This window comes from Primulina huaijiensis, chromosome 3, assembly GCF_012295235.1.
Source record: "Primulina huaijiensis isolate GDHJ02 chromosome 3, ASM1229523v2, whole genome shotgun sequence".
Lineage (NCBI taxonomy): Eukaryota > Viridiplantae > Streptophyta > Magnoliopsida > Lamiales > Gesneriaceae > Primulina > Primulina huaijiensis.
This window is the reverse complement of record NC_133308.1, coordinates 1,779,704-1,800,002: the sequence shown is the minus strand read 5'-3', so window position 1 is coordinate 1,800,002 and position 20,299 is coordinate 1,779,704. Positions and strand designations below refer to the sequence as shown.

The 20,299-nt window shown below is 34.7% G+C and overlaps 2 protein-coding genes, 1 long non-coding RNA gene and 1 other non-coding gene across 4 annotated transcripts; 2 read left to right on the top strand and 2 right to left on the bottom strand.

Moving 5' to 3' along the window:
• Positions 1–408: 408 nt before the first annotated feature.
• Positions 409–1,824, bottom strand: LOC140972922 (uncharacterized). Its single transcript, XR_012174553.1, has 3 exons — positions 1,762–1,824; positions 657–1,652; positions 409–503 (listed from the first exon to the last, which is right to left on the bottom strand). It is a non-coding gene; the product is annotated as an uncharacterized lncRNA (long non-coding RNA).
• Positions 1,825–1,880: 56 nt separating this feature from the next.
• Positions 1,881–1,952, top strand: TRNAT-UGU (transfer RNA threonine (anticodon UGU)). The gene has a single exon. It is a non-coding gene; the product is annotated as a tRNA-Thr (tRNA).
• A 1,150-nt stretch (positions 1,953–3,102) lies between these two features.
• On the top strand, positions 3,103–5,863 carry LOC140972052 (ABC transporter G family member STR-like). The gene is made up of 4 exons (XM_073434524.1): positions 3,103–3,536; positions 3,637–3,816; positions 3,894–4,162; positions 4,237–5,863. Exons 1-4 carry the CDS (start codon positions 3,177–3,179, stop codon positions 5,861–5,863), a joined length of 2,436 nt encoding a protein of 811 aa, XP_073290625.1. The 5' UTR covers positions 3,103–3,176.
• Positions 5,864–6,551: 688 nt separating this feature from the next.
• LOC140972920 (protein argonaute 1A-like) lies at positions 6,552–14,652 on the bottom strand. The gene is made up of 22 exons (XM_073435401.1): positions 14,495–14,652; positions 12,759–13,438; positions 12,435–12,643; positions 12,176–12,325; positions 11,950–12,083; positions 11,652–11,761; positions 10,923–11,029; positions 10,491–10,629; positions 10,294–10,410; positions 9,925–10,032; positions 9,775–9,846; positions 8,895–9,017; positions 8,655–8,820; positions 8,302–8,561; positions 8,062–8,204; positions 7,915–7,977; positions 7,756–7,819; positions 7,531–7,666; positions 7,369–7,442; positions 7,197–7,291; positions 7,090–7,121; positions 6,552–6,983 (listed from the first exon to the last, which is right to left on the bottom strand). Exons 2-22 carry the CDS (start codon positions 13,428–13,430, stop codon positions 6,760–6,762), a joined length of 3,198 nt encoding a protein of 1,065 aa, XP_073291502.1. The 5' UTR covers positions 13,431–13,438; positions 14,495–14,652; the 3' UTR covers positions 6,552–6,759.
• Between the last annotated feature and the right edge of the window lie 5,647 nt (positions 14,653–20,299).

Genomic DNA, 20,299 nt, shown 5'->3' with positions numbered 1-20,299 from the left:
AGAGACCACTTACAAGAGAATTGAGAATATATAATATTTCACTCAAAACACTCTGATTTTAACACTCATTTTGTTTTCACTAATCTTATTCTTTCCAAAGATAAACACTCCTTAAAAATCTTACACTAAATCATCTTTTTCAATTCACACTTGTGATAGTAGATAAGATAATTTTGTGTTTTAGCGTGATTTTGGAAAGAAGATGAACGATATTTATAGATGAATTTTAGGGAAGAAAAAAAAATTATATATCATTGCATACATAATCAAACCTAATAATTTTTTACTAATCAACACATGTGTTAATAATTCAAAAATGTTGTTCTTTGAATTCAAATTTGGCTTACTTTGAATTCAAACTTTGCTTGATTACTTAGGAGTATCGACCTATAAAGTACCTTAAAAATCTAAAAGTAGTTGTGGAAGTAACCTCTCTAAATGTGTTGCATCTATTTTAGGAGAACCCTCAATTTCATCGATGGCAGCAGCTCGTTGAATAGCCTCTATCACATAGCAGAGAAAAAAACTATTAGAAGGGTAAAATTTAAAGAGAGCAAATACCATCGCATAGGACAGGTGATTTAAGAATATAAAAATGCTGGTATTTTCTAAGAAAACTAGATTGAAAAAAACAGATTTTTTACGAAATGTCAAACCTGTAACAAAAATCGGGAGTAATTCACCACTCAGCCTCCATGCATGTGAGTTCGCTGCATTCCATACCAATGTAGAAGCAAATTACAACAACTCGATGATTAGTAAAGATTAAATCAAAGTCTGTGCCATAAAGGGTTTAAGAAGACGAACCCCGACTAGTTGACAGAGTGGCAGCAGTACAAAACAAGGAAATATGTAAAAAAATATATTCAAGCAGTTAACCGAGCATGTGTGTTAAACAGATGATGCGAATTTGCTTGAAAATTTGCACGTTTTTGTTTCAAAAGGACAATAAGGCCACCTTGAAAGGCTTCCAACAGTCTATACTACTTACCTAAGCATCAGTAAAAAAAATATATCTTTGATCACATACATGAATCAAACGAGAAATTCTCTGAAAAACTAAGCAAAAAGGTCTAATTCAACTATTCAAATCCTCCTTTTTGCTTGAAAATTTTGATTTTGGATTGAAATCTTAGTTACAGCCAATCAACGTAAAGTAGTATTTATCTTGAGAGCATAGACATTCTATTCAAAGATTGATTCATCAATACCACCTACTTTAATAGTGGAACAAATCAATACCTTCATTAAACACTGATTCTAGTCATAATAGACAACAAAATGCGACTAACATTCCTTCAAACGGATTGAACTCTCAAAGCCATACTAACTTTCCTACAAACACCGTAACAAATTCAAATCATGTGTGTAGTAATTCGCAACATAACATCGAATATTGCTTTGTTGGGCATAACGACATGCCTATAAACCCCCAATATCCAGTTCAAACAACAAAATAATATGCTAATTCCCAACTGTATTGTATAACTATGCACTAAGCATGTACTTGGATTGAGGGATTTGAGCCTCAAATCCATGGGTTTCAAACTCATTTGATTGCTTAAATTAAATTATGTTGGGTGAACTTCAAATTCACCACTTCAAATCCCCAAACCAAATCTCTTGCTCCAAACCAAATCCTTCCAACCAACCTAAGATGTCAAGACACCCAATTCATAAGATTAACACTATTGCCTGACAAATAAACAATAATTCAAAGAAGGAAAACTGTAAAAATAATCCAATTGAAAGATTTCTTACCACCATTAAACCCTTTTTTCTTAGACGTGCTTGTTTCTTTCAACAGACAATTAAAAAGTCAAAATTGGTAATTCTTTTACAATTATAAAAAAATAAATAAAAATGTTAAAAAGAAAAAGGCCCCTATAGCTCAGTGGTAGAGCGCCAGTCTTGTAAACTGGAGGTCTGTAGTTCGATCCTGCATGGGGGCAATCAATTTTCATCCATACTGAGAAATTTGATTTTTTTTGGGGAATTATTTAAATGGATGATGCATAGATTTGTGGGTTTCAATTTGGGTGAGTTCGGCCCGACTGATACAAAGGGTATTAAAAAAATTTCAACCCGAATTTTAGTCAATGAAAGGGGTTTCTGATTTTCCCATGTAACAAGTCTTGGAATTTTCCTACGGAACATGGCATGGAATTTTCCAAGGTTCTCATGCAATAAATTATCACTGCTTAGATAACCAGAATGTAAAACTACTTTTATTTATTTAATCAATTAACTATGGGAATCGTATTTTGTATAATTGTAGTATTTGAGCTAAATTTAACTCAGAATAGCATATATTTGGAAAAATAGTTATTTTAGTCTGGTAAGTTGTTATGTTTTAGACTTATTTTAGTTTTGTAAGTCGACATGTCCACGTGACAATAATAAAACATATATTATACATATTAAAATTTACCTAAACAACAATTAAAAAAATGACAAGATTTTTTCCTCATATTTTAAAATATCGGGTGTCATTTTTTGCTTTATTGTTTCACTTTATTATTTCTTAGATGAATTTCAATATATATAATATATAATTTATTCGAGTCATATGAGTCACGCAGGAAAAAATCGATGTTAAATAAACAATATATCATATGTTTATATGAAAACCAAAGTTTGACAAATTACAAAACTCAAATCCAAAATTTATAAATTTTTTCATTGTATACTTAGCCCTCACTAAACTGCCACATAACATGTCTGAAGATTTGTGAAATTTTCAACTTAAGCTTGATTATTGATGTAATTTTTTGTAAAAGAAGTATAACTGGCATTGTTTTCTAACATTCTAGTGGAACAAGAAACTCTTTATGGTACAAAGTAACAAAAGACAAAGTGCCTGTCTTTTTATTACACAATCCAACGATTCAATTCTGAAACATCTAAGCTTACAAACGGACAATCCAACAATTCAATTCTGAAACATCTAAGCTTACAAACGGCAATTCCTAACTTACGGCCTTGCTACCTGTGCATCTTTTTGGTTCTTAATTATATTTTTTTGTTTGATAACAATTCGGCAACATTCCAAGTTCTTCTTTTTCCCTTAATATATAACATCACTTGCAAATTTCAGTTCTAAAGAGTGAGTTGGCTCAGCCAACAAATAAGAGTACTTAGGAGTGATTTTCTTGATAAAAATAAAAATAAAAAGGATGGCAAGATTTGCTCGTAAAGACACGAACCGGAGCCTTGAGTGCTTGCTAGACTTGGATAAAACCTCACAGGGGGGAAACAAAAACGTAGTAAAGCAGCCTACTCGAAAGCTCATACCGGGACATGGCCTTGAGTTCAAGAACTTGTCTTACTCCGTCACGAAGAAAATAAAGAAAGATGGTGTTTGGATTGCAAAAGAAGCTTATCTTCTCAATGACATTTCGGGGCAGGCAATCAGAGGTGAAATCTTAGCTATCTTAGGGCCAAGTGGAGCTGGAAAATCAACGCTACTTGATGCTTTAGCCGGCCGTATTGCTCAGGGAAGTCTTGAAGGATCTGTCAGGATAGATGGTAAACAGGTAAGTTTATGAACGAATATTTCTCTGAATGTTGAAAAGAATGAGCTACGGACGAATTTCAGGTCCATTAAAAACTCAGAAAGAATGATCCATTTTGCAGGTGACAACAAGCTATATGAAGATGATTTCTTCTTATACCATGCAAGATGATCAACTCTTCCCCATGCTGACGGTTTTCGAGACATTCATGTTTGCAGCGGAAGTGAGGCTTCCACCTTCGATATCCACTAATGAAAAGAAGAAACGTGTTGTCGAGCTGCTCGATCAACTCGGTTTGACAGTAAATCTTTCACCGTCTTCTCTTCATCCCAGTTTTTAATTTCTTTCCAAGTTTTGTGAAAAAATACCTTCTTTCAGAGTGTATGTCATACGTACATCGGCAACGATGCGACTCGAGGGGTCTCTGGTGGAGAGAAGAGGAGGGTGTCAATTGGTATCGACATAATCCACAAACCACCACTGCTGTTTCTTGATGAGCCAACCTCAGGTCTCGATTCTACAAGTGCTTTTAGTGTAATCGAAAAGGTGAGGGACATCGCCCGAGGGGGAAGCATGGTTCTTTTGACTATCCATCAACCTTCTTCCCGGATCCAAATGCTCCTGGACCGTATCACTGTCCTTGCAAAGTACGTATTATTTACTACTGGTTGTTTTGTATCATCCAAGATTTTGCAAATATTTATAACGAATCGGACTACAGGGGTAGACTGATGTATACAGGAAGTCCAACTGCTCTGTCTTCATACCTTACTGGATTTTCGAGGCCTGTTCCGGATGGTGAGAACAGCCTAGAATACCTCCTCGATGTAATCAAAGAGTACGATGAATCGACTATTGGACTCGATCCACTCATTCTCTATCAACGCGATGGCATCAAACCAGATGAAGTTGCAAAAACTCCTATTCAAAAACCACCAAAAAAGCCTAAACTCCCCCTCACACCCCATGTGAGGAGCCCCTGGAGTAAGCACTTGAGCCTACATAGCAACCAGTTTTCGAGTGGAAACATGACACCTCAAGCAAACTCTGCAAAATTCAATTACACTGATGATGATGATGAATTTGACAATTCCCTTGAAAGAAGCAGCAAGAATCTTCGTACGCCAATGAGCATTCATAGCGGAGCTGGCAATCCTCGGTTAGCTTCTCATTTCTATAAAGACTTGCCAGTTTGGCTCTACCAGGGTGTTAGGGGTACACCACAACGTCCCCCAACCTGGACTCCAGCACGAACACCACGACAAACTCCAGCAATGACACCGATGTCCAGTTCAAGAAGTTATATTTCCAATCATCATCTTACTAAAACAAAGGCCCCAGTGGCCTCCACCCAAGGACCTAATTCACTCCCCACTTCTTATGAAGAACTTGACATTGCAGAGGAGGTTCTTGACGAACCGGAGAACATGCAGAAATTTGCCAACCCTTGGCTCCGGGAGGTTATGGTCCTTTCCTGGCGTACTGCACTCAATGTGATTCGAACCCCGGAGCTTTTCCTATCAAGAGAGATCGTCTTGACCGTAATGGCTCTTGTTCTATCGTCCCTCTTCAAGAATCTCCACAACTACGACTTCAAAACAATCAAACGTCTCCTGAATTTCTACATCTTCTCCATCTGCCTCGTCTTTTTTTCTTCCAATGATGCTGTCCCAACTTTCATCCAAGAAAGATTCATCTTCATCCGAGAAACGTCGCATAACTCGTACCGTGCTTCATCTTATGTCATCTCATCCCTCATCGTCTACCTCCCGTTTTTCGCAATTCAAGGCCTCACATTTGCAGGAATAACTCGATCCATACTACGTCTCCGAAGTAGTATAATCTACTTTTGGTTGATTCTCTATGCTTCTCTAATAACCACCAATGCTTACGTGATGCTGGTGAGTGCACTGGTTCCAAGTTACATCACTGGTTATGCAGTAGTGATTGCTACAACAGCTCTCTTCTTCTTGACTTGTGGATTTTTCTTGAAACCATCCCAAATTCCGAAATATTGGCAATGGCTGCATTATATCTCCGCAATCAAATACCCTTTTGAGGCATTGTTAATAAATGAATTCAAGAGCTCGAATTGTTACAAGGGTAACGAGCAGGAGTTGTCGCCCGGTCCCTTGGGAGATCTGAAGATCAGTAGATTGCATAACACAACATCTGAAACATTGCAAGAAGACTGCAAATTGATTGGTGAAGATGTGTTGTTCACAATGGATATCCACAAGATTGAGAGTATATGGATTGACATAGGCATCTTGTTGGCTTGGGGAGTTCTTTATAGGCTCTTTTTCTATGTGGTTCTTAGATTTCATTCCAAGAATCAGAGAAAATGAAATTTGAATCTTGGATGCTTCTGTAAAATAATTGCTTCATATTGCTAAAATGAAACCTTTCGAGTATATATCATATGAATCTCCCGTCCATGATCAAACATTTTTCTTTGAGCACAAATATGTGTCTAATTAAACCCGTGACATCGTTGCTGTGGGGGGGGGCTTGGGATAATCTATTTTCCCATGTTCTCCATGTTTTTTATACGAACGTAATCTTTTAGTTTCTTTGTAATTTAAATTTGTAATCCATTTATGGAGTGATCCAATACAAAAGGAGCTCGTCATTTGTAAGACGTCATAAAGTTCAAAATGAAATAGTACTGACGAGTAGAAAGGGTATCGAATTGAACCAAATAAAATCAGTTTGAAATCTGAAAAGAGAAACAAAATTGATTCAAAATTTAATAAAAAAATTCAAGCAAAACCGATTTTATAAATATACAAATTTATATATCGACTTCGTTAAAAACAAAACTTACTTTAAAAACTTAAGTAAGCCAAATAAAACCAAATCAAAAATCTATATTTGGTTATAAATTTTTAACAGTTTAATTAGACACCTAAATCTGACTTTGTATCCAAAATACAAACCTTAGTATCAAATTAATCAAATCGACTCAGGCATGTTCTGTATTGAACTTATTCAAATTATTAAATTACAAGAAAACTAACATAAATCCAAGCTTCATGAACACAATATCAACCAACCATAAGATAGCCGATGTAGTCATTAATAAAGTTACGTTACATGAAAACATAATATAAGCAAACAGAGGTAGCACACGCATGAGAGCTTCGACATAACCGATTTCTCCATCCACACAGCAGCATTCAATTCACAAAACACAAATAAAATCATGTCCAACGAAGAAATCTTTATAAGTCAGCCAAGCCTATCAACAATAGAACATAACCCTTTTCACATTCTCTCTAAGCTGTGGCAGAGGTCTCACTGCAGCGTTGCCCCCTGGAACCCTTGTACTCCTTGCACCACCACTTGTACTAGCACCACCACGACTGGCGGCCATACCACTAGTCATAGAGCCGCTATCCGATGTTTCTGGCTCCATATAGAAACGAGCCCGAAAAGCAGCAAGATGTGCGTAGTACGCAGGAGGCACTGCCAGATAGCATGTGAACTTTCTTTAGCATCACGCAAAGATTTCAACAAACTAATATGCAATGCAGTACTAAGGAAACACGTGCACAGAAAGGGGGATGCTTACCTATTGAAACAGAGCGTGTGCATCTTGCATACCTGTAAAAACATAATCATGACAAGTATAAACATCAAAACCACAAGATTCTCAATATAGGTAGTGACAGTACTTACGTATAACAAAGGTTATTAGTGAGAGACTGAAGACCATCAGCAGTAAACTTGTTTTCATCCCACAGCACGTGGTAATGAGCTGGGCGACTAGTACCCTGCAAGTAGAATTATTCATACAAGAAATGCATAATAGAGGCAATAACTTATAAATTAAGTGGAAGTTTAAATTTACCTGTATCCCTGCATGGCTACAAAGGTAGAAGTCAAACTCAGTGGGGTGGCAGATCTTTGAGTCAACAACAGTACCTGTGCGAATCAAATACATAATTCAACTAAGAAAACGAACCTTTTAATGGTCAATCAAAATAGAATTTTAGCTGTCAACATTCTATACCAGGGAGTATGTTTCCGCTCCGATCAACTGCCTGTCTGTCATTGTGGTTATGGGCAAACAACCTGGTATGATGCCGCTTCTGGACCACAACAAAGGTGACCGTCGGCTGATAGTTTGGCTCCAAAGATGCACATGCCTGATTAAATACAAAACAAATATAAGATTCAATTCACAAACCATATAAGCTCTCCTAAATAATACCCAAATACCAAAGAAATAGCTAACCTTGCGGATTGCATCAAGCTCATGAAGCAAGACTTGATAGAACTGCCCTTCGCTGACACCATCCCTGTGACAAGGCAACCTCATAAGAGAAGAAAGGATAGAGGAAACAAAGAGGAGAGATATCTAACAATCATCTGACATGGAAAATTTTCCTCTTACCTATAGAAAATGATCCGCTGTGGTTTCTGTCCAGTCGCTTTGCGGAAAGAGATGAGCAGTTCCCTATATTAAATAAGATAAGCCCATAAATAATCACAACTGGTACGTAAGATAGACAAGTTCACAAGTGAACGACAGAAGTTAAACCTTATCATGCCACCATGCATAACCCCTTTGGCAGGATCCTGCCAGGTTTTATACAAATCCTGAATAAGCTCTTGCCTATGTGCTTGCGCACAAACCAAACCAGCATATTTGGTGACTTCTGGCCAATCCTGGGAAGCAACAACCTGAAAAGAAGTTCCAGTAAACATATATTGCTTAACAAGTCAAATTTCCAAATAGAGATACAAATAATAATCTCAAATCAAGAATAGGGTGTCTTACAGCCGCAATTGATGGGCTAGAATCCTCTCCTGGATGGGGATGAGTAACGTCGGCGCCAAATATGATTGTAGGACAATCACTGACAAGGGGTATACGTCTAGAAATTGCGTCGCGCAATACAGTGTTTCTCCCTCCAACCTTGACATTTATCTTCAGAGACACGTTGGCAAGGTACTGTTTACTCATCTTGTAGACATGCTTCTGCAAACAGCATTGAGAAACAATACCAAGTTCTGTTTCGCATATCCGCTTCAGGTCACCTGGAGAAAAATAAAAATCAAGCAAAAGCCCAGATACATAATACTTCCTGAAAAAAAGTGGGGCCTACGAGTTTGAGACTTGTAACCTCTTACCATAAAGAGAACCATTATTGTCTGGTAATATAACAATTAGCAAGTCAAGTTCCTTCCCATGGGGCAGCAGTTTTGTCATGACATCATGAAACCTAGTTTTTAAAACTCTTTCCACCTGATCAGGACGACCAGTAATAACTGGCAAGACAGGTTCAGGATTGAAAGCCTTCAACACAAAATATTATGTTACACAGGTTTCAACCATACAATGGACAACAATGTCATAAGATCCATCTTTACCATTCCAGAAACGCTGCACATTTGAGCAAGCTCGTGACAGAAACTATGAGCCGTTGTGTCTTTTATACCGCGAGCAAAGTTGATACCAATCCAATTGTTAACAGTGCCACCATTCACCATCCTCTGCACAAAGCAAAACAGTTGCCAAGTGTGACTCAATCAAAACAAAATATGAAGGCAGTCTTTGATGAAATACATGTCCAGTCAAAACACGGGAATACCATGGGCAAAGATGATAGACATGCAACATAAAGTATATTGTACAAAATAAACCACTGTAACTAATATTATCCAGGCCAAAAGCACATATCCCCGCTTTACTTGTTTTAAGACCAGAAAGAAAAAGAATATCTTACTCTTAACATTTGGAAGACGATTTTTTGGGAAAACGCCCTTGCAAATTTGTGCCATGTGCAAACTGTACGCTATGCATTACATTTTGCATTCCTCGAGAAAATGTTCAGGATTTAAAATGTTGATTAAGATAATATAGCCTAAATAAAATTCAACATCAACCATCTAATTAGATACGAAAAAATACTATACATATTTTCTTTTTTCCTCAATTGGGAGGATGCCTTTCTGATATATTCACTGGTAAATCTTGCTTAGTTTCATTCTACAAACATTACACTTCCGGAAAACGTTTTTTATAGTGTAAGAAAGATTGGCTAACATGAATCATCGCTCAATCTCATTGAAAAGAAAATTTTAAGACATAAAAATATGAGCTAATTTTGAAACTTATACAGGAATGCTAGATCTCGTCAAGAACTCTGGTAAACTTTAATGCGGCGTGCAAAAATTCGCATATGATAAAGCTATTCTAAACCAAACACTTAGGTCCTAGTTCTGTCCCTGATTTTTGGCCAGCAATTACCTTATTCATCATGTTCCACTGCCCAACCTCAGGCAGACAATCCTTCTCCCGACCCGAATCATGATATTTGAGCTGTAAAAGTGACGAAGCAAATACATGACACCAACAACCAAAACAATCAAAAATACAAGCTCAAAATATTTTACTAACCCAGGGAGCAGGCAAAACACGAGCTTCAACCTGAGCCAGCTTTTCACTTATTTTAATCCCAAACTCCTTAGCATAAGGGTCTTCAGCATATGCATTATGATGTACAGTCTGACAGAAGACGGAGAAAAGGGCCACAATTACATGCAAGAATTATTAACAGCAAGATTGAAAAACTAATATAGGCAATATTACAAAGATAAATATAAAACAGGAAGTGCCAAAGTTCCTCGTTTCACGTCAAATTATCCAAAAACCAAAATTGCGTAATCAATAAATAAAAGGGGGGAGGAAAAAATGCAACATGCACAATAGGTACAACACAATACAAAAAAAACGAACACATTAGAGAAGTGTTGCCCCAAGACCAACCCGAAGTATGTCAGACTCCCTCTCCTGGGGACGCTGGCACGTCACTTTGAGCAGTGCAGTAATCTGTCTCTCATTCAACCTCTTAGAATATCGCTGGCCTTCTACAATCTTACACACCTGGTCAATCAACAATTGTAGTACTCCAATGAAATGATATAATAAAGAAATCGGCTAATTGAAAGGGACAGTTATCTAACCTCCATTGGCAAATAATTAGGCCTCTGAGTATTTCCAACTTGTAGACAAGGCCACTGAGTATGCTGAATGACAAATCCATAAGTCTCTTGAAAGTATTGAACCACGGATTTCAGCGTACCATTTTCATCAACCGGAAATCTAATACAACCAAAGTCATAGTTCAAACAAAATCTAATAAGATGACACAAAGCAAGAACCAAAGTCATACGAAGGTAGCACCGAGTATCATACGAAACAACACTTCCAATATATGGGGAATTCATAAAACACTTTAAGACAGGATCCAAATACCATCGTAAGCCATAACTCATAAGCTAAAGGCTATACAAAACTAATGAACCCAAAAGTTCAAAAATAGACTGGCTGCAGCCCCGAGCAGAGATTCAAATATTTAAAATTCAAACAGTTACACATTAAAATAAGATCCTTACGTTAGTTCCCGTGTAGCTTGTGATGTCAACCCAGAGATGCGGTACTTCCTGCGCATATTTCCTCGATGAGTGACTTCCACCTTTACTCCTCTTAGTGCTTTCTTTATCTGTAACAATTATTGATAACACATAGGACACAGTAAGATTTACACCACCCCATGAAACATGCACAAGATTTTAAAGACCCAAGTTGGTTCTTGAGAGTGGTGAGGTGTTAGTTAATAAAGAAAATAATAATAAACATGTAAATCGGAATATGAACGAAATTGTTGCTGATCCATGGCAGTCAAAATCATTAACCACAGGTCAAGCACTTGGTATTTAGGTATTACCACAAAAATTCATGGATTCAAAGAAAGAAGATGGCATGAGCATAAACTTCAAGTGGCAAAATCTTAAAATGGAAAAAGAGAATTCCGCACAATAGGACAATGATCCCAATAAATTCCATTTAGTACTCTAATAACGGGATACGTATGGTTGAATAATCCAGGACTCTATGATCTAGCCGTGTTGAGGTTAGGTATCGTAATTCAGTTAATTTGTTTTCTCGCAAGAATGTTACAAAGGCAGTCATATCTCATACGTAGATTTTAAATTTAAAGTTATAAGTGAACTTAATTTCTTAATCTTACCATTAATACAGAAGGGGGGGTATCAACACCAAAGCAGCAAAGATGTTAGGGTAACATATACAACCAAGTAGCAAAAGGAGGTGCAAGAGAAAACCTTCACACGGTCAGAGTCCGACAATGGTCTAGCATAAACGTCCATGTTCAGAAGCTGGGTGACAAAATCTATCACTGGTAGTGGTTCAATAAAAGCAGTTGATGACATATCTGCGCAATCAAAGGTAATCTTTGTAGTTAATAAACACATTTTAAGGTATGAGAATTTAAAAATCATGCACCAAAAATAAATTTTATTCGAGAAGGATAACTCATTGTTAAATTTATTAGAGAATCGGTCTTCCCAAAATACAATTGAAAAGGTACAATTTCTCATACCGAATAATAAACTTGCTCACCTATATTAAGTGACAGTCCCATCTGAGTGGGACGAATACTTTGGTAGAAACCACGCCAGCTTTCTAGCCCTTCACCCAAAGGTTGCCTTCTGCCTAAATCAGGGGAATAGAAAGATCGGCCTACAGGAGAATACCTACAATTCAAAGCAATATCAGCACATTGGAATGATAAAAAGTAAAAATTATTACATAAATTATTATGATAGAAAAGAACATTAAAAAATACCGAGAGGTGGGCAGTTCCCGAAGAACAATGTCCAGAACCTGAAGAGCTTCTTGAGGTGCATCGGCTTGCCTTCCCTGTAAAAACATGCCTAAATGATGCAAGTCGGCGCGTGCAGCAAACTTGATCACCACTGTAAACAACCTTTCTCGCCTTCAACAATATAAAAAAGAGGACTATTAAACAATGGTTTTAAAGGAAAAAAGATTGCATGCAAGAAACGTTGGCCACATCTACTCAAATCAAGTGAAAACGAAAAAACCTGGCACTGCCTGGACCATCGTCTTCATCAGTAAGGGTGATTTTGAACTCCTTCGAAGTAAAAGGAAGAGGCCCAGCAGTGTAAAGACTCTTTCTTCCATCATATGCGGGAAGTCTCTTTCCTAGGTGAGATTCCCGATACAGCTTCACCAACTGCTCCATCACAGCACGATTAAAACCGCGGGATGTGACTTCAGGTGAAATTGACACCTATGACAGGAAAATAAATACTTATATAGGGAAATAGATTGAAGTACAAACAACTCACATATCCAAAAGGAGAATAAAAAATCAAGTAGCTGGTGGCTTAATTCAAAAAACTCACATCATATTGGTGAAGGTCCTTATCTGGAAGCTCAGCGAAGAAGTGGTTGGCCTTCACCATACACTTGATACCATAACTACCCTTGCCTGGCCTCAGGGGGAACCGCATGGCCTTGCTAGAAGCTGGCTGCATTTCTTGGCTTGTAGGCTGTTCAGACAGGACAGAAAGAGACTGAAATTGCTCGGGGAGTTCCAAATTAGTCGGATCAGGTGACTCGGAAGAGGAGCTAGGGCCTCCAGGGGTCGGCATTCCATATGGAATAGGCTCAGAAATCATTGGGGCTTGATATGGAGACTGGGTAGCTTGGTGCAGCTCGGGAGCTGGTGGCCTAGATGGCTCAACCACAGAAGGTGCCTCAGAACCACGACCAGCTATATATCCACCGCGGCTTTGAGACTGTGACCCTCCTCGTTGATATTGCTGACCACCCCGACCCTGCTGATATTCGGGAGGCCCACCATGATACTGCTGCTGTGGAGACATTCTGCTACCTCGACCACCATAACCTCCTCGCGGTTGACCAAAGCCTCTTCCTCCTCCTTGATATCCTCCTTGCTGCTGTATTGGATGCTGCGCTGGTGGTCGTTGGACTGCACCCCGTCCTTCACCAGATTCCCGAGGCTCAGAGGTCTCACCCGCCCCAGGAAGATCAGTTCGCCTCTTTCTCACCATGGTAGCAACTGCATAAACGAAAATTATTGAGATGAGGATTGTTTAATAATAACTAGAAGAAAACAAGGAGAGAAGCAAACAAAATGAAGGAATTATGAGCCAAAAGTAACAATACCAAGCTAACAAACACACATTAAACAAAAGTCACAATCAAAACAGGCATTAAATCCAACAAAAAACAACTTCGGAGCTATATTAAACTGTTTAAGATATAAGGAATGGCCTTCATCCTAATTTGGACCTAATAACAGAATAGCATGAATAAAAATGTTAGAAGTGTATCTTCATTCAAGTATTTGATTACTCCACACCAGAAAATTCATACAAGACTGCCGTTGTTGGGTCATAAGAAGGCAACAAAGTAGAAAACGTTTGTTAGAACGGTTCCAAAATTATATCTCCGTGACATGAAAATAGTAACACAAGGCTAAAACTAACAAGCGTTTAAAAACAATATTTAATCAAATTAAAACCGCAGCCACAGAGGTAAGCATCAACTCAGTGAATAAATCAGATATTCTTCTTACAACTGTGTACAGGTTATTTGATTTAGTCGACATTTAACTACGGTTACTATCGGCACTATTAGGATGTTTTAACAAAAAAAAAAAAACAAGAATAAAGACAAGAGTATTATTACTTATTATTATTGATTACTAAACACATAAATGGATGAAGAGAATAAACAATTTTTTAAAAAAAAACAAAGACACAAGATGCATTCAAAGGGTTAAAATTATACAAGAGTGTGAAAGCACAGGAGCAATCCAAAACACTAGCAACTGATGTACAAGAACACAGCAAAACATTAAAATCTGTAAAAACCCTAACTCAAGGTCACTTTACCCTAAAGCGTGATTAAAACATATTCAGTAAATTAAAACAAAAAGCCCTAATCAAACGTCAAATAAACCCACGAAAAATCATAGAAAAAACACAGTCAATCGGAAAATAAACTCAGATCCCACCAGATCTACTCTCTAAACAACGCAAAACCTAACAACCGGGGAAAAAATAATCCATCTAAAACGAAAAAATCTTCAAAACCACGCATTTTTGTCAACCTCAAATCCGCCTTAGCAGCCGCTGAAAACACTTGTGCACGCCAAAATCACTCGGAGAAATACTCCAAACGACCAAGGGACGAACCGTAGACTGACTCAAACATAAAAAGAGGAGGATGATAATAAAGCACCACAATGGGTGCAACACTGACACTGTTTTTTGAGTAAACAACGAAAATGCCATTCACATGATGTTTTGCGTCTGTTCTGAAATGACAACTCAGCCCCTGTCTGTTCGTTGGGCCCCACTATGCACGCTCCAGTGGTTTTTATGTTGGAGGAAGCTTGTTGCACCTCAGAGGTTTGGATCTTTACACAAATCTATTTGCAAATTTTAAGCATACTATAAAATTGATTTTATTTTATATTTTTAAAAACATATATAAATTCAAATTTAATTATATATGTACTCCCTCGTCTCAAATATGAAAGTTATATTTTTTTTATATGTCTCAAATATATAGTTCATTATCTATATTTAGTATTGTTTTTCTCTATTTTTTACAAATCGACCCATATTTATTAAATAAATAATTTAATTTTAATAAATTTTTATTACAAGTTTTTTAAGAAAAAGTGAATATGTGTAATATAAGATGTTCTTCCTTGTCACTATGTGAAAGTGTAATTCGAGTNCCAAACGGAGAGAAAGTGAGGATGGATTCTTGGAGTTGGCGAGGTGGTAGTATTTCTCGACGCCCTTCCACCAAGTGGCCACCGATGGGTTGCTTGGGGTGGAGGCGGAATCTGACAAGGAGGAGATGAAATCTGAGATGATAGCCGTTTGGGAAGGCTTGAAGTGGCCGTACCATATGAGATTGACAGAGATGGTGCCTTGCAAGAGTGCACCTTTGTGGTAACGAAGAAGCTGGTCTTGGGCAGAAGACAAATTGAATGCAGAAAACATAACCAAAAGCAGAGATTTTATAACATGGTTAGAAGCCATTGTAATGCAAGAGAATCTGAGTGAGCAGCTTTGGGGGAGATTGAAACTTTGGAATTGGTATGAAATCTGCAAGGAAAGAGTGTGGTATTTATAGTATTCATATTGTGCAAGGAAAGTGAGGTGAAGGAGACTGACAGAGACAGAGACAGTACGCGCTTCTTCGATATGCATTTGCCAGCCTTTTTTAGCTATTTATTCCCTTATTAACACTTAGATTCAAGGGTAAATCGTAGAAAAATATATTTATTTATGATTCAGTATCTATCAATTCTTTTTATATTTTAGTACCTGACAAAAGATCAACTTAACTTTTACTACATGTTTCATGTATTTTTATCTTTTTATCCTTTTAATTAATAAAAAATTATATAAATACCAATTTTTTTTGATCATCTTCTCTTTCCACTCATCATTCTCGATGCATTTAGATGACATGTAAATTGAATTTGAATATTTTTTATTTAAAAAAACAAATTCGCAACTAATTGAACTTTTTGAAATTCTTAATTTTAATTTTAAAATACTTGATTTAGTAAATAAAATACTCAGAATGTGTATTAAAATACTGAATATTCAAATATGCAACGCAAGTTCACCAAATGCTCGCATTTCCATCCAAGATCCATTTGGATGACAAGTTCATTTCGTTTAATTATTTTTTTATTGTTAAAAAAACAAATGCGCAACTAAGTATTGAACTTTTTCAAGTACTTAGTTTTACTTGCAAAATACCTAATTTAAATTTTAAAATACTTGATTTGGTAAATGAGATACTCATAATAGGTATTAAAATATTGGATATTTGAATATGCAACGTAATTTCACCAAATGCTCGCATTCCATCCAAGATGTATTTGGATTACATGTTCATTTCATTTAATTATTTTTTTATTTTAAAAAAATTTCACAACTAAGCATTGAACATTTTGAAACACTTACTTTTATTTGCGAAATACCTAATTTCTATTTTAAATACTTGATTTGGTAATTGAGATACTCATAAAAGTTAATAAAATACTGGATATTTTAGTAGACAATGTAATTCCATCAAGTGCTCGCATTTCTATCCAACATGAATTTAGATGACATGTACATTTCATTTAAATATTTTTTTAATTTTTAAAAAAAACAAATTCGAAACTAATCATTGAACTTTTTGAAGTACTTAGTTTTACTTGCGAAATACCTAATTTCAATTTTAAATACTTGATTTGTTAATTGAAATATTCATAAAAGTTAATAAAATACTGGATATTGAAGTAGGCAATGTAAGTTCACTAAGTGCTCGCATTTCTATCCAACATGCATTTAGATGACATGTACATTTCATTTAAATATTTTTTAATTTTAAAAGAACAACAAATGCGAAACTAATCATTGAACTTTTTTAAGTACTTAGTTTTACTTGCGAAATAACTAATTTCAATTTTAAAATACTTGATTTGGTAAATGAGATACTCATAATGGGTATTAAAATACTTGATATTCGAATATAAAATGTAAGTTCACCAAGTGCTCGCATTTCTATCTAAGATGCATTTGGATGACATGTTCATTTCTTTTAATTATTTTTTTTATTGTTAAAAAAAACAAATTCGTAACTAGGCATTGAACTTTTTCAAATACTTAGTTTTATTTGCGAAATACCTAATTTCAATTTAAAAATACTTGATTTGGTAAATGAGATACTCATAATGGGTATTAAAATACTGGATATTCGAATATGCAACGTAAGTTCACTAAATGCTCGCATTCCATCCAAGATGCATTTGGATTACATGTTAATTTTATTTAATTATTTTTTTATTTTAAAAAAAATCGCAACTAAGCATTGAACATTTTGAAGTACTTACTTTTATTTGCGAAATACCTAATTTCAATTTTAAATACTTGATTTGTTAATTGAAATATTCATAAAAGTTAATAAAATACTGGATATTGAAGTAGGCAATGTAAGTTCACTAAGTGCTCGCATTTCTATCCAACATGCATTTAGATGACATGTACATTCCATTTAAATATATTTTTTAATTTTTAAAAGAAAAACAAATTCGCAACTAAGCATTGAACTTTTTGAAGTACTTAGTTTTACTTGCGAAATACCTAATTTCAATTTTAAAATACTTGATTTGTTAAATTAAATACTCTGAATGAGTATTAAAATACTGGATATTAGCATATGCAACGTAAGTTCATCAAGTGCTCGCATTTCCATCCAAGATGCATTTGGATGACATGTTCATTTCATTTAATTATTTTTTTATTGTTAAAAAAATAAATTCGCAATTGAACTTTTTCAAGTACTTAGTTTTACTTGTGAAATACCTAATTTTAGTTTTAAAATACTTGATTTGGTAAATGAGATACTCATAATGAGTATTAAAATACTGGATATTCGAATATGTAACGTAAGTTCACCAAGTGCTCGCATTTCCATCCATGATGCATTTGGATGACATGTTCCAATAGGTCGAAAGCTATGAGATTTAATAAAACGACATGCAATTCACAATTGATAAATAATTAAAGAGATTTAATTACTTCACTAAGTTGAATTAGTTTGGCATAGCTTGAGAGGGCATGTTCAATTGGATATGAAATCTCGTCGAAAGCATAGATAATTGTCGAATGAATTAAGTAGATTAGCGAGGGGTAGGTGAACCGAGATTCCCAACAAATTCATTTCTCATTGAACTTTAATCAATCATTCTAGCTTATTTATTTCATCATTTAATCCTTGAACCATTTCATTGAGTTTTTATTTAATAATCGTAGTAGTAAACAATCATCTGAAGTTTCGCTGCTAAAAATTGAATAACTAAGAATAATAATTGAGAAATACAGTCCTTAGACAATGAAAGTTTTGCTCAATCCCTAAGCATGGAACATTTTGACATCGTGCACTTGCGATTATTGAAAGTCCATGACTATATTATTACTTGACATCGTGCACTTGCGATTATTTCGAGCTTGAATATTATTAATTTTTACTAAGAATTTTACAATGAAAGTTTTGCTCGATCACTAAGCATGGATTACATATTCATCTTATTTAATATTTTTTGATAAAAAAATCCTCAAATAAGCATGAAATTTTTAAAGTACTTAGTTTTACTTGAGAAGTACCTAATTTGAGTTTGCAAATATTTGATTTCGTAAATGAGATACTCACAATATGCATTAAAATACTGGATATTCGAATATGCAATCTTTCCATGGAAAATTCATTAGGATACTTATTCATATCATTTAAATAAATAAACATAGTTCATTATTCATCATGATAATCATTCATTATATGCATCAATATTATTTCATTATACTTATTATCAAATTTGAGTTTTCAAATGGTAAAATCAATTATCAGTGGAATCTAATTATATAATACTTGTAACAATTTAGGTATCACATTTTCATTTCACGGATCTCATCATCAAAGGCAACTCAATATTGACTTCAAATTATATATTTTGACACCATCAAATAATCGAATTTGAGTTTTAAATGGTAAAATCAAGTATTTGTGGACTCGTATTATGCATTATTTGTATTAATTTAGGTATCACATTAGATACTTCTCACGTAAAAATAAGTATTTTAAAATTTCAATACTTAGTTGATAATTTGTTTTTTTTTTATAAAAAATATTAAATAAGATGAATATGTCATCCAAATGCATCTTCCAAGGAAATATAAACACTTGGTGAGCTTACGTTACATATTCGAATATCCAGTATTCTATTACATATTATGAGTATCTCATGTACCAAATTAAATATTTGCAATATCAAATTAGGTACTTCTCAAATAAAAACAAATACTTTAAAATTTTTATGCTTAGTTGGGAATTATTTTTTCTTTTACAGAAAAAATATTAAATGATATGAATATGTCATCCAAATGCTTATTCCATGGAAATATCAATACTTGGTGAACTTACGTTGCCTATTCGAATATCTAGTATTTTAATACATATTGTGAGTATCTTATTTACGAAATCAAGTATTTGCAAACTCAAATTAGGTACTTCTCAAGTAAAACTAAGTACTTTAAAATTTTCATGTTTAGTTGAGAATTTGTTTTTTTTTAATTATTAAATGATATGAATATGTAATCCAAATGTATCTTCCATAAAAATACCAATATTTGGTGAACTTACATTGCTTATTCGAATATCCAGTATTTCAATACATATTCTAAGTATCTCATTTACAAAATCAATTATTTGCAAACTCAAATTAGAATATTTGTCATTTAGGGAGTAAAATAAAGAATTGATATACTCGAATTAGATATTTTTTGTACTAATTTAGGTATCATATTTTGACTTCACAAATGACACATAAAAAGTCACTCAATATTACTTGAAACTATATTTTTTATATCCCAAAATAATCAAAATCGAGTCTTAAAAGGGTAAAATCAAGTATATGTGAAATCAAATTAGGTACTGTTTGTACCAATTTAGGTAGCACGTTTTTTATTCACAAATCTCATCATCAAAAGATATTCAATATTATCTTCAAATTATATATTTTGACATACTCAATCGAATTTGAGTATTTAAAAGGTAAAATCAAGTGTTTGTGAACTCGAATTATGTATTATTTGTATTAATTTAAGTATCACATTTTTTCTTCACGAATATCATCATCGGTGTCACTTAATATTAACTTCAAATTATATTTTGGCATCCTCAAATAATTGGATATGAGTATTTTCGGGGTAAAATCATGTATTATATACTCTAATTAGATACTTTGTGTACCAATTTAAGTATCACATTTTAACTTCACAAATGATACAATCAAAAGCCACTTAATATTACTTGAAACTTAAGTATTTTCTTACACATTTGA